We start from the raw sequence: 15,612 nt of genomic DNA, 5'->3' as shown, positions 1-15,612 counted from the left end.
GATAATCAGTGTTTGGAAGCCAATTTTCTCGGTGTCGGTATTGCAGGGTCGGGCTGGTAGTACACTTGATATCAACGTCGAGCAGGAGGTGGTGAAGGAAATTGAGAAGATGCGGGAGAGGCATATCTATAATTAACATGCCTAGGCTGCCCATAATAATCCTCAACATAGTGGCGATCGGGCTCATTCAACCTGTATTGGTGTCGATTGCTACTCCAATCCACATCAGAATAAAGAGGTTCGCCATATTCAGAAATCATGTGGTGTTGAGACGAGCACGGCACAAGAATCACCTCCCGATATTGAACATACTGTTGGGACGGAGAGATGTGACACCATTTAGCAGATCGCTTCCGTGGAGAAGACTGAGAAAGCGAAGCCTCTGAGTTGGAAAGTTGGATCACTATTGCCCGCCCAATACAAATAGGGCTAGAATGGGCTAAGGCTGGGCTGGAGATAACATCAGCCTCAGAGCGGCCATGAGATGGTGACAAGCTTGGTACCAATGCTGAGGTTTGAGCCTGAGGAAGCAGTCCCACCTCTCCAGCTTCAGAAAGGGAATCTGGGTCCAGAATGTCCCTCAATGACTCCTCCAATATAGGAGAGGGGAGGGAGATGTGAACCATTTGAGGTTCACGGGATCGATGAGACTTAGAGACCTGCTTAGCTTTATTTTGTTTAACTGTGTCCTTCTTTTTCTTAGGAGAGAAGTCCTTGGTAGAAACCAAAGGTGATTTTGACATTGAAGGCCTGGAAGCTTTGGAGGACGTCTTGGGAGAGGAAGTTGTCGGTGCTGATGGAACCGAAGGTTCAGACAGAGAAGCAGGGACAATGGTAGGTTCCATTGCGGGGCTGGCAGCAAGACTAGCTACAGGGCTGGAAGGTCACAGGGACTTTTTCCAAAGATACGACCAAAGTAGTTGCAAGCGAAGCTTGAGGGCCAGCTTGGTTAATTTCTTACACTCCGTGCAAGAATTGGTCTGATGTCTCTCTCCCAGGCAAAACAAGCAGCGATTGTGGCAATCAGTGAATGGAATTTTGTTGGCACACAATACGTACCGCTTGAAAGGACACAAAGATGCCATAAAAGAGAGGTGGGAAACGGGGGGAGGGGGAAAAAAGCTACCTCACAGGGGGAACGTCCAAGTCTGTGATCCAAAACGGTTAATGATAAACAGTCCAAAGATCAGAAAGCCGTAATCAAACAATCAACAAAACCAAGTCCGTGACAAGATTAGGAAACCGTTAAGCAAGCCAAAGATCAAAAACCGTTGAATCAAAATGGAAGAAGCTCTAATAATCGCTAAAGGAGTCCAAACTCAGCGGCAGTTAAAAGGAACCGAGGTATTTCGGGCGGGCACAGTATGTGCGCCACGGGGCAACGTCCTACTAATTACATCTTTTTAAGCTCTAGAATATTCCAAGAAGTCCTGCGCAGGCACAGTAAAACCCATTTGTGTGCATTCACAGAGGCCCTGAAGCAGCAGCAGAAATATCTGACTGAAATTTAAATAAGATGGGCCCATGTACAAAACGCAGAGTACACTGGCCCTCTGAGCAACAAGGAAGACTACTTTGCAAGACAGCAAATTGGAAGAAGTGATAACCATAGGCTTTAATGCTGAAGAGGAAATTCCCTTAATAACTATCAGGAGGTTCACACTGAGGCCAGTGATCAACTCTGAGAGTGAAGATATTCACCTTTTTTAAAAAAAAAGCTTTTCTAGTAGGATGGTGAAAGATAATCAATCAAATGGGAAATGAATAGCAGAGATTACTGCAAGGCAGACTCACAGAGAAGACAAAAGAAAGACCACCCACTTTTAGCTTAAATATAAAGTGAAGGCAATTAATGCAAGATGTCAAAGAGTAAGTCTTCAATTCTCACACATTTCATGGTGCTGAAGACCAGAAGCACCCAAAATAACTCAGGAGTTCTGACAGGCAATAGCAACAATCAAGGTTTCATGGCAAAGCATGCTGACAATTTGTGCTTGATCAAGGGTTACAACTCTAAGAAAGCACAATCCTTCTCTCAAAGGAAGAATTAGTAGCTTGCCATGCACACTTCATACTTAGCAAAAGATGCATTCCCAGGGTTGCTGAGTAGTATAGGTAATGGCCTACAGCAGTGGTTCTTAACCTTTGTTACTCGGATGTTTTTGAACTGCAACTCCCAGAAACCCCAGCCAGCACAGCTGGTGGTGAAGGCTTCTGGGAGTTGCAGTCCAAAACTCCTGAGTAACTCAAGGTTAAGAACCAGTGGACTACAGTATCAAGCTTACAGCAAGGAGCTCTAATGGCTACCATACTTCGAAGCAAAGAGATTTAACCTTTTGGGTCACTGGATCAGCAATTGACTCAACATCTTCTGGAAAGAGTACTCAAGTGCCACAAGCTGGTCCTGTGAGGAGGGGAGGAGAACACAGAAAGGACAAATGCTCTCTGAGGCATCATCTGCTAAGGAAACTGAGTTGGATCCCATCCTTGTCACCAGGTTAGCAACAGGAAATTATCTCCTGTTGCTGAAATACAGTCAGCTGAATCGCCATATTGTTCACAGAAACAGGCAATAGACCAAAAAAATTAAGCTACCAGTGAAGTCTGTGAAGGAACCAATGAGGAGACTGCAGCAACAAGAAATGAGATCAGCATGGGCTGTAAACTATCAGTAGTAGTTATTAGTAGGCAATGATAAATAAAATAACATGTTCTTCAGGGCTCTTCACAGTTGTAACCAAGAGGCTCTGCTGTTGGTGATCCCAGCGGAGGGAAGCTTAGACATAGCACTCAAAAGTAGTGCTCTATGCTCACAAATGTCAGGATGGATATATTCACAGATCCATGGACTTCCAATTCATAGTAATGGTAAAGAAGAGGAGTAGTGGTACAAGAAGTGTCCCAACCAAGAGTGGAATGGAGAGTATGGAGGTCTCCATTCCAAGCAAAAGGAGACTGGAGAACATAGGCCTGGAGATTCTTGGAGGGTGGTAATGAAGCCCTAGAGAACTAAGGAGTGTCAGTTCTCCCCATCTGGACTGGAAATGCCTCTATCAATTTCTCACCAGCCAAAGCCCCTTGCAACTCAAGTCTGACTGAAACATCTCCAAGATGGGAAGAGGCCATTTATGGTGGAGCTACAGGTGCACAGTGTAAGCGAGGAGCCAGAGATGTTGAATGTTCTTTGGTAAAAGAATCAGACTTCATCTTCTTTTTCTTTAGTTTAAACTTATTAAGGCATAAAGCTAGCAAGTGATTGGGAATGGATGGTGCAGTTGTTATTCTATGATCAAGAACAATCATTGAGCTCAATATTGTTATTATCCATAAGAAGACTGCATTAAAAGGAATTGCCAAGTCTGAAAGGGTATCCAACAGAATCTGAGCAGCACTAAAAGAGGCAGAAGGCCCTTGAACAGCTACTTGTAGAAGCCACTGCAGCCTGGAAAACTGAAGGCATCATTCAAGTGTTTGTTAAGAAACAAGTGGCACTCTTAATGCTTAAGTCCATGGCTTTGATGGTCTTCTTTCAAATATGGAGTTGAAGATAGTTTTGTCTGTCTAAATGAACAGCACATACAGTCGTCAGCCATGATGTGTCCCTTTCCCATGCAAAGAAATCACCTATTAGCCACTGGAAGTCTGTCCTTGGGAATGAGATGTGTCAATACAGGAAGACAGTAGGAAAGGAGTAGCCACTGTAACTACAGAGAGCACACGGAGATATAGGAGGGGGCAGTCATGCTGCTGTAGAAAAGTAAGGACAACAGGGTTTGCTTTGAGACAACATGAAAAACATAACTCTTAAAGCTCATGTAGGCTTTAAGGACACGAAAGAGGTTTTTGGCGAGGCTGTGGCTCTCCCTACCAAAGCAGGCTACGCTGGCCGACTTTTTATTGTCCTTCTGCCTGCAGGTGGACTTCTGGCATTTGTTGCTCTCTAAGGGGCTCTAACTAGATGGGCACTATATTTTGTTTCTTTGATATGTATTAATTTGCACTTTTATTTCTTCATGTTTGAACCTGGATTATGTTTTAATTTAATTTTTAGTCAACTTGATTGTGAACCACCTTGACTCCTATCACTAGAAGATAGTATACGAATTCGATGAACAAATAATAAAGTCCTCAACAGTGGACTTATTTAACTCCTGGCACTGAATTATAAGGGATCGCTGCCCTCCTGCAGCATGAGCTGGCACACCACCAAGACACACTCTGACACTTTGTCAATTAGCCATAATTGGGCATGGCAAGTTCTGGAAAACTTACATGAATCCTATTAAAATTCTGAGCATAGTTAAATAATCTCAGTACCAGAACTTCTACAGAATCTGTATTGTTATCCAGCTAAACAGACTTAATTGATGGTAAGTAGTCTTTAAAGCTACCAACTTGTAAAAAGAAAAACTGGAGAAAGCTCCCCAGGTTGCTCCAAGATACAGGTTTCAAAGCATACCAAATATTTTATGCTGTGAAATGAAATTCAAAGAAATCAGGAACAACTGTTGACTCTACTTGGGGATTACAGTTAGGTGACTGAATTGATCGTTTCTAATTACTATGATTTCCAGTTGGTTTAAATTTCAAATTGATTGTCTTACCTTTGCTGGTGAACGCTGTTTCCTCTTCTTCTTCTTCTGCATATCCAAACCTTCTCGTATTAATTTTTTGTCCCTTTTCTGTTGTTCTGTTACATCACTAAAAGTAATTTCTTGTTTTACACTGATCTGCTAAAATACCAAATACAACATGTCAATTACAGGGAACAGACATTTTGATGAGCTTTTAAAGCAATGCCAATATACTAAGGGATAGTTTATATTCTCTTTGTTTGCAAGGGGAGATTTCAAATGCAAATATCCTTACTCCCTGAATTACATACTATACATAATTAAACATTTGAAAGTGACATTTCAGCAGATAAAATATTTACAACTTCCATTTTTATAACTGGAATAACAAGCAGAGATATTATTAGTAGCACCATATTACAGAAGAAATTGAGCCTAAGAATAGGTGGCTTCCCAAGGATACCCAGTAGGACTATGGGCTTAGAGGTTTTCCACTTTAATCCGTCTCTCTCTTTTTCATTGAAGCATACTGTAATCATCTCAAACCTATCATAATAATCTGAAACTAAAGATTGCATTTTACTTCCCTAAAATAATGACAGGCTGAAATCCTATTGCTTAGCATAGTGAATTGCACTAGACTAGGCCCCCTGAATCAGTGGGGATTTGATGGAACAACTCCTTCATAAATCCCATTGATTCAAATGGGTCTACTTTAGTTGCAATTTACTTCACCATATTAAGCTGCAATTAGAGTAGGGTAGCTTGAATCAATCAAACATATGGGGGAGCGGACTCACCAAATCCCCACTGATTCAATGAGCCTACTCTAGTGCCTCTTGCTATGCTCAGCAACAGGAGCTAGAATCCTATTCTTTTGTCTTGGATATATATTTAATGATATTATTTATCATGCTGATATAAAAGCAGATATAAAAACAACTGACAGTTGTACACAATTGCTTTAAGATAGTGTCAGATGCTATTTCTACAGTAATAGACCTTTTATCACTGTTCTGGTTACCAAAAACATACATGTATTTTTAGCTAAAAGGCAGCATTGCTTTAGCTATCCAGAGGCTTTGTCCTGGTAAGGAGTCAGTATCAACAAGGTACCATCTTCAGCTTTAGGATCAATAATTCTATCTTAGAATTGCAGAGCTTGAAGGACCCCTATGGATCATCGAGTCCAGACCCTGTTAGGGAGGCACACTGGGGAACTGAACTCCCAAGTTCTGGCTCCACATCCAGGTACAGTACCTAAACCACTCAGCTATCACTCATGAGTATTATAGATAGATCTAGATTTAGCTGGTCAAAAATCTGTTTTAAAAAATCAAATTAATCACAAATAGTCTTATAACTTGGGAAATACCCTTATATTTCTGCTGTTCTCCTCATTCTCTTACAACAAAGGATTGCCACTACACACAGTACTTTCACAGTGTACTGTGAACAGCCGTTCCTCAGCACTATGAGTTAACTGATGACAAGCAGACTGCATCTGATAAAAGTGGGCTGCAGCCCTGGAAAGCTTATGCCAAACAAAACTTAAGCCATGAGACTGTTTTAAAAAAATGCTACCATAGATGAAGTTGGCTACCACACTAGAAAGAAGTGTGAATGTCACCACTTTTGAATTTACATACTAAACCAAGTCATAAATTGCATTATAGTAGCACTATACTTGTATTAACATAGCAAATGCAATATTGATACTTAAAATATTTAAAGCACTTACCACAGACTCAATGTGTAGGCAAACAAATTCTAATGAGCAATGTTTATATAAGATACCGATTTCAAAAGTACAAGAATTCACAGGTAACAAATTAATTCATGGCCCCAAAATGGTAAAAATTATTATTAGAAGATCTGATTAAGATCTTTTAACTTAAAAGAGGATGTCTACACATATCTTTTTCCCAATAGCTAACTGTGAAATATACCTACTGACCATATTATTATTGATGAAACAGGGCAGTTCTGAGAGTTATTAAATTTGTCACAGTCTCTGGTCCTTGCTTACAATAAGAGTCAACATTTGAATAACTCTTTAATCATGCAAGCAATATCAAAGGTAAGAGATTATGCCTTTTTAGTCTATGAAGGTGTCTGTTGTGTTTTCTCAAAGGAACTAAATCAGAGGTGGTTGTTTTTTCAAACCACCCACTAATCCATTACTTTTCCCGCAAAAACTGTGAACTGTAACTCCTGAAAATTCTCAGGAGTGGCAATTCACTTTTTAAAAAAATGTTTGCTGACATTTTTGGCAGTCATTCCAGCCCCCAGGGAGCCCAAAGGAAGAAACTGGGTCTTACCTGCCAAAATTGTCTCTCCATGAATGAAACACTTTATTTTTATTTTGCTACATCTGCCATATTTTTAAAGGAATATACAACGAGGATTTCCTCAACTCTAAATGTAAATGTGCAAAATAAAATACTTACTGGAACACTGACTGCATACTGAAGCCCTTGAGGAAGTCTCTCTTGTCCTTCTATCTCATCATCATTTTTCACTGTCTCTTCATGGACCATTAGTTCATCATGTGGGATCATTTCTTGCTGGCGAAGTTCACTTTCTCGTAACACGTCATCTGCAGAAAGCATTTCCTGATGTGCCATAGCCCGGTCTTGAAGTACTGCTTCTTGCCGTTCCGCAGATACTGAGGACTGGTTAGATGTAGCACCCATTCCAACCATATCCCTGGATGACTGCATTTGATCTATGTTACCACATTTAATAAATAATCCTCCCAGCTTGTCTTCAATGTTCATTCTTAAGTGCAATAGCCTACAGAAACAACAACAACTTGGAATTAGCAAAATAAGCTGACTATTTTAAAACTATATACAAACCAAAAAAATTTCCTCATAAACTGATGGAGCTATTAAAATATTGGGGCATTTCACAATTAAGCACATGGTACAGGGATAACATAACACATGCTACTCTAAACTAAGCATATTTGAAGTCTCTTTCTAGACATGAAGTTCTTCAACAAGTAAGAACACACAAACCTTGGCTGAAGCTAAGATCACACATAACTAAAGCCATTTCTAGGAATGTGTCTCAAAATGAGTCATTTTTAAATTTTTGAGTCAAAGCTGGGGTCAAGACGTTTACCTTAGACCCTCAGAAGCCAACATTTCAAGATAAGGTAAGCCAAATCACGTTGGAGGGAGAAAACTGAGGTGTGAGAATTCTACTGCAACTTCGGACTGGAATTTGGGCATTTCCAGTAGAAATAACATGGCTATGTATTTGAAAGGCACAATTTTTATTTATTTGCATACAATATACACATGTTTCATAATAAAAAATCATATATGAAATGTAAAGGAGTGTTTAATTTTTTTTAAATAAATTTCTCTTTGCATCACACACAGTACAGTGCAGCCTCTAAGCGGCATGAACCCCAACACTTCCATACTGAAAAAAATGGCATAAAATTGGTCAATTATTTCCCAAGAAACTTCTGGCAGAATTTAAAGGGTATTCTCCTACATCACAAGGCCTGTTTTGGACCTGAAACAGATTTTTAAAAACAACATAAAAAATAGAAGCTACCATCCAAGTACATCTGGTATAGAAAAATGTGTGAGTATGAGCCACTAAAATCTAGGAGAGGATGGCAACTACCCACCTCTGATCAAGTTTAAGGTAGTTGCTCCACAGTCCCATTGGAATAAATAGGATTTCAAGTGATTCATTACTAACTTCTAAAATTGGACTGCCTTGAGACTTTAGTAAATCCATCACTCACTAGTCACTACATTGTCTGAATCTAACACCAAGTGTTTCACACACTTTCAGAAAAAGGGAGCTATTGTTTTGAGAAAAAGACATATAAGACTCTCTTGAGTTCACACAACTAATTCCAAAAATCCAAGCAGATATTTTCCTATCTATATGCACACATATACTGTACATTTCATGCCACCAACCTTGGCAGTTCATGGAAACAAATATTGTTAGACTGCTAGATCTCTATGATTTTATATATGAATAATCCAAGACACCTTGGATACGAATGTTCCCTCTAATTTTCGGTCCGCTAAAGAATATTTCTACAACACCGTCTTGAAACGAAAGGACATGAAGATACTGGCACAAAGTTATCCTGCTCCCATGGTACCTAGAAAACCAACAATATGTGCCAATGGAAAATCTGATAATTAAAAAAGACTGAAAGACGACATTTGTTTATTTTTGGAACAGGAAACCAAAAATACAGAAAAGCAAAAGTAAGGGAAGCAACAGCACGGCACAACAGAAGAAATCATGAGGTAAATCCCAGTAATGCTGAAAAACAATGTCATTGTAATACATGTATTCAGAAAAAGAGCTCTTCACAGGCAACTGCAAACCAAATTTAACATAATATAAACCACAGCCCCTATAAAGGAAACCAAAGTGTTTCACATTTGTTTACAAATGTATGCACTACTCAGATCATCCACATCCTTAAAAACATGCATGTCTCATTCTAGGAAAGTACCAAAGCTGCTTTAATACATTATTAAATACTCTTTTAATATATTAAATACTCTTTTAAATATATATTAAATACTCTTTTAAAAGAGTATTTATTATATTAAATACTCTTTTAAAATGTGGTTGAAGCTCACTACAGTATTAGTATTTGTCATTACAAGACTTATACTTTAAAAGAACTTGTACAGTAACACAAAATTCAGCAGATGTGCTGTACTGTATCTTCTACAATCATATTCCCATCTAGAATGATGTGGTCACTTGGATGCTAAGTGTACCTTCCATGATTAGAACATTCAATGTGTGCAACTATGAAGCAGATCAGTGGGCACGAAGGGGACAGGGAAGATAGGTGAAAAAGACCTCTACAACTTCCAAAAACAGAACAGTCCCATCAGGATTCTTCCCACTGAGTCTCAAAAACTAAGGATTCAAGCTGAGACAAATCTTTAGAAATCTCTGGCCTGGATTTTAAAAAGAGGGAGGGGAGGGGAGCTGAGTTCTAAGCCTGAGCTCCTATGGTACTTCTGTTTCCACCTTACTCCTCAGATTTACATTAAGGATATATATTGTCCAGAACAGTCTGACAAAAGAAGTGTGAAAAGTCAGAGAGCTAATCATTTTACCTCTCTCCTTCAAAGAGGATAAATTAATTGCTTAAATGTTTTACTTAATTTTAAATTGACATTTAAATTTACACACATTGCTACATTAGAGGTCTTGCCTAAATTAAGTGAAAAATTACACCTAAGACTTTACTCCTGTTAGCTGTCACAAATTCTGTCTCAAATCAAAACAACAATTTTAAATATGCAACTGTGTACTTGTTTCTTAAATGGAATTTAGATGAATGGTAAGCTTAATGGCTTTGTGGAGGTAAACCTGGATCCCCCAAGTCCCAGGCCAACACTCAAGCCACTATACCACCACTATGTTTCTCATCCTTACTAATAAATATTTCCTTGTGCTCAGGCCCTCCGAAGTCCAGCTCTGCTATATCCCTTAATAGGATAGACAATACCTGTTAGATGGATGATTGGTGGAAACTAATTATGGTTTTACTGTTTAATAATTAACTGGACTGCTGAAATGGAACTGTACAAACTTCTAGACATGTAGGCTTAAAAAACAGCGTAATTAATGAATTTAATAACAACTGCCTATATATAGTAACATAGTAGCTTAATTTGAATTAAAGTCCCAGCAAGCTGTCATCCACAGATCTGACCACATGTTGAACAGGTGAAATTGCAGCCACATTCCACCAGCCAATCCTTCCCTTGGACCAGAAGGACTGTAGTGGCTTGGCAAACTCAACAAATTAAATCAGACTCTCCTTCTCCCCAGCAGCCTTGTTACTTATTTCTCTTCCCACAAATAAAAAGATGGCAGTAATTGGGCTCTGCTGCTTCTGAGAAACTGGATGCTGACAGATATTGCTTGCCCAAAATGGCTTGTAATTGGTAATAATGTCTCCTGTAAATATTTTAACTGGTGCTCCTGCGAAGACAGGAACATCTCAGACAAGAACAGAAGGGGAGGCTGTGATCTACAGTATTTGAGGTTTTTCATATTTGTTCATAGCAAAATCAGACAATTTGGTGTTCACCAAATATTTTGGACTTCTCATAATTCCTGACTTCTGGCCATAACAGTAAAGGTTTATAGGAACTGCAGTCCAAAACATGTCTGATTTGCAAAGCATTCAATTTTATACACAAATTGGAACTTCAAGGTTGACCAAACCATCTTTAACAAAGCCATATGCAAATTATTTCAGTAAGAACAGCACCTTTGTTTAAATAAACATTTAAATAAACATTATTGAAACTTCAGTAAAAGAAAATAACAAAATACACAAGTACGTCAGGTCATTCAGAAACTAGACTGCATCTACATGGGAAATATTACTGTATTTCCAAAACAAAGTAACCCTTTACAGAATGCTTGATATTATATACCATGTATTAATTCCAATAAATTAATATGCTCTGTGAACAACTTTTCCTACTTAACCTATCTTGAGTAATCCTACCATTTATCGTTCTATTACAAAATCCATCCAACTCTATCCAAAGCTCTTTAAATATTGTGTGCATCTCTCTCTCTTACACACACACGGGGGGGGGGAGAGGTTAAACCTCTTTACAAAAGCAGTGGGAGTGATGCAAGCAAAAGCATGCAAAAGGGAACTGGCTTCCCCTTCCATCTTTTCCCGAGCTGCCACCTCAGAGCCCTGACCACCTCTGAGAATAACTGAACCCTCCCAAACGGTGTGGACTATACCACAGGTGGCTGAGGGGACAGAACTGGATCCCTGAAAATGGGAAAAGGCAACTTTCACAAACAAGAGCAACAGAATTTCTTCCTATTTTTGCAGAAGTACTCAAGCAGCTGCCTGCAAGCTGACCTTCGTGTTTGCATAGTTTCAAGCTGTGCTACTCTAATGTATTCTGGTGTAATATTTTAGAGCCAATTGCAATGTGCTTCACACTACTGTTACAATGGCTTCTGGTTATGTAACACATTACAAGTCAACATCATAGAAATTTGAGTGTCATGAGGTTTCTCAATATTCTTTTAAGATTTTATAACTGATACGGAAAAATATCCTTGACATAAGCAAACAAGAAGTATCAGGAAGAATAATGAAAATATTTTAAAAACCCAAAGTATTTACACTTACTTATAGGTTAACACATATACTGTACACATAAACAAATAATCAATATAATATTATATATTAGTCTTCCAATATGCAAGATTGCATCTAATTTTATCTATCCACTAATAGCACCTATCAATACAATTTCCATGTATGCAGCCACACATATACCCCACCAAATCTGCTCCAGATAAAGTTCACATATGCAGCAACAGATAGAACCTATAGGTTTTTCTACTGGAACTATACTAGCCAGTTTGTTGCCTGTACTGGTTATTATAAATCATTGATACTTATTTTCAAGAATGAGAGAAAAAATGCTTCAGAAGAAAGTACTGTACAATCACTGAGAATACCAACAACCCAAACAAGTTCTTGCTGTTCTGTTCAAACTTGGGCAGACATCTATCAAAGCAGCAGGTTAGCCTGGCAGGAAAGACAGGAGCCATTACAATCAGGTCTGATCCCATAAAAGCAAGACTTAGGTCCATCATATACAAAAACAGACATGTTGTCAGGTGTCGCAGTGTAGATAAGGTCATGGCAATACAGTCTAGAGCCAAGGCAACATACCAGGCCCCTAACACTTGCTGTTAAAAGCAGATTTCAGATAACAGGACTGGGAACATTCTGAATTTGAAACCCTGGTTATCTGTTGCCAGGAGGAGGGTAGACACTACTGGTGAGATGGGCTAATATCTCTACTCAGTATAAGGTAGCTTCCTATGTTTGTGTCACGCTCATCACCAATACTGGATTATAAGAACATGTGGAATCATATGGGTACTGACTAATCAATCCTGCTCCCCAATTTTTAACATTCCAGTGTAAACCTCACTGCTGAGCTACAACTCTAAATACATCTGTAGTTAAAGGTTTTCATGTCTTTTAAATAATGTTAAAATATTCTGAACACATAACTACAGTGGTGCCTTGCACAACGAGTGCCTCACACAACGATAAATTCACACAATGATGGCTTTTTCTGAAAAATTTGCCGCCTCACACAACTATGTTTCCTATGGGGAATTTTCACACAACGATTTTGGGACCATGCTTCACAGAACGATTGCATTTTGGGTCCCCTGTTTCACTTAACAATATTTTCAAAAAAGAGCGGGAAAGGTGGCTGTTTGGCAATGCTAATTTGTTCTTCTAACTGCCTGTACCCAGGATGCATTGCGCCTGTGCAGGGAAGGGATAAAAAAACCTTGCCCATGCATCCTGGGTTTACCTTCCCACATGCAGTTCAAAGGTTGGCTTTGCCTCTTTGCTCTGTCTTGTGGGTGCTTTCTGTGCTGGAGAACTTTCAAAGGTAAGCTTGCATTTCTTCTCCTGGGTGGGTGGTGGGTTTTACAGTGTATCTGTACTGTATTGCAAAACTCTGATGATTTTTGCAAGGGGGAATTTGGGTCTGTCTGGCTTTGGTTATGGGTTTTTTTTTCATTGGGGAAATTGCAGGGGGGTTTTTGGCTGGGGGTTTCTGTGGATTTGTGTGGGATTTGAATGCCCAAGTTCAAACCTGATTTTAATTTTTTTCCTGCATGCTGCTTCTTGGGGGGGGGGGGGGGTTATGCTTTGTGTGTGTGGAATTCTGCAAGGAAACGGTTGCTGTTCTCTTGTGGCCATGCCTGCCTCTGGGATTTGGATGCCCAAGTTCAAACCTGATTTTAATTTTTTTTTCCTGCATGCTGCTTCTTGGTTGGGGGGGGGGGGGTTATGCTTTGTGTGTGTGGAATTCTGCAAGGAAATGGTTGCTGTTCTCTTGTGGCCATGCCTGCCTCAGGGATTTGGATGCCCAAGTTCAAATCTGATTTTAAAAAATTTTTAACTACTGCCATGCTGCTTCTTGGTTGGGGGGGTCTATGCATCTCAATGGGGCAGAAATTTTTTTACCAAAAATTAACGAAGACTCAGAAACTGTTTTAAATGCTTGGACTCGTTAGTGCAGCTTGTGAAACCTTTGCAAACTTAATCTGGCTTTGTTCTGAGTCTTCGTTAATTTTTGGTGAATTTTTTTCTCCCCCATTGAGATGCTTTGAAGCCTACTCAGTGCATTTGAATGGTGGATACATTGTTTCACACAACGATGTTTCCTATGGGGATTTTCGCTTAAGGACGGCAATCCGTTCCAATTGGAACGGATTATCCGGTTTTCAATGCATCTCTATGGGAAATGGTGTCTCACAGAACGATGTTTTCACAGAACGTTTTTTTTTTTGAACCAATTAACATCGTTGTGCGAGGCACCACTTGTACTGAATTTACACAACCCTTTAGTAAAACTATGAACGATAAGTATAAAATCAAGCATATGTTATTTCTAGTTGACTGAAATATTATAGCACTGATATCTGTTTTGTCCCCAACGTCAGTTATTTATATTCTCATTCTTATAAAAGTATAGCGTATTTCTTGTTTAAAGCTCAAGTATGCTTACAGTAGGGAAAAGAGATGTTCAAGGACTTGAAGGTAAAGACCCCATGTCCCACTATGTTTTTTATATAACATTTTATTAGTTTTTCACTATATCTACATTCAATTTTGTGTTTCTGTAAGTTGCCCAGAACATAAAATGAGGATTCTACAAAACAAATATTTAGAAAGTGCAATTAACTAAGATATACTTCCTTTGTATGTTTTATACAAAGTAGCAATCCTAATTTTAATTATATCTCATTTCTTAGGAACACCAATAGAACTATTCTTAAAGGTATTCTAATTTACAGTATAATGATATATAGTATGGAAGCAGATGTGTTCAAAACAACTTTTACAAGGTCATGCTGGCATTTTACAAGAATAATTTTATGTTCTAATTCTAGATCCACTTATAGTCCCATGGATATTCATGGAATATTTTCACTGTGAATGAAGCCACCAGTTTTGGCACTAGAAATGGGTAGGTGAATCTGTATTATTTTATCGCAGTGTAAAATATCACAGTGAAAAGATCAGATACTCTAAAATTTTCCATAATAAGTATATAAAGTTGTAATTATTACTGTATCTCACTGAAAGATGTATAAAATACAAGTGGGAACAAAAACAACCCAAATTATCAATACACATATTAGACCCAACTATCCTAAATTATATCTATAATAAACACCTAAAAGCATGGTTAGATTAGAAATAAAGAAACACATAATTACAGTGTCTTATTTACAGATATGGTTATTTATCAAATACGGTACTAAGCATAAGTGCCATTGGATTGTATCATATGTAATACAGGTGGAAGTTCACAGAAAGTAGCTGACCTCCTAACTTAGTGGTTCCCAATCTTGAACCTCCACATGTTATTGGGCTAAAACTCCAAGAAGCCTTCACCACTAACTGTGCTGGCCAGGATTTCTGGAAGCTGTAATCCAACAACATATGGGTACCAAGGTTGGGAACCACTGTAACCTAGCTCCTCCTTCCTGACAGTCTCTGAGCGTCCTCTCCTAAATGTTGGGGAATCATACCTCCTTTAGCCCAATGAAGATAAGCAGTTGGTTGTTAATGAATTGCTTTAAAACTCTGTATTTTAGCCTATTCATGCAAATACTCATGATCAGAGTATGTATTTTCATTTATAACCTACCTTTCAAAAAGGTAAGATAAACAATACTACTTAGTAAAATTAGTAGGGTGATATCCACCCCCCAATAAACACTCTAAAATCCTGCTTGGATGTACACTTTAATGTGATAAGAGTGTTTCTGACTGTGCCAGGGAAGTTGCGAGCACCACTAAAAGAAGATCAGATTCCATTACAAATTTAGACTCCCATGGCCCACCGACTGAAAATATCCAACATAAAACCAAATGCCAAAGAAAGATGATGTCAAAGACTGGACTACCACATTAATTCCCATGAAAGCAGAA

At 38.7% G+C, this 15,612-nt stretch overlaps 1 protein-coding gene across 5 annotated transcripts in view; it reads right to left on the bottom strand.

Annotated features, from left to right (window-relative positions):
- ZNF148 (zinc finger protein 148) overlaps positions 1 to 15,612 on the bottom strand; it is a 52,091-nt gene that overhangs the window by 21,401 nt on the left and 15,078 nt on the right. For 3 of the 5 annotated variants that reach the window (XM_020813625.3, XM_020813628.3, XM_020813626.3), the window contains exons 2-3: positions 7,025 to 7,370; positions 4,605 to 4,733 (exon numbers count right to left, since the gene is read on the bottom strand). In XM_020813625.3, coding sequence (XP_020669284.2) covers positions 4,605 to 4,733; positions 7,025 to 7,354 — 459 coding nt within the window. In that variant the 5' untranslated portion in view covers positions 7,355 to 7,370. The remainder of the gene's footprint in view (positions 1 to 4,604; positions 4,734 to 7,024; positions 7,371 to 15,612) is intronic. The other 2 variants (XM_078393700.1, XM_078393761.1) reach the window with 1 other exon arrangement.

The sequence above is a fragment of the Pogona vitticeps genome, chromosome 1 (genome assembly GCF_051106095.1).
Source record: "Pogona vitticeps strain Pit_001003342236 chromosome 1, PviZW2.1, whole genome shotgun sequence".
In the NCBI taxonomy this organism is placed as follows: Eukaryota; Metazoa; Chordata; class Lepidosauria; order Squamata; family Agamidae; genus Pogona; species Pogona vitticeps.
This window is presented reverse-complemented; position numbering and strand designations above follow the sequence as displayed.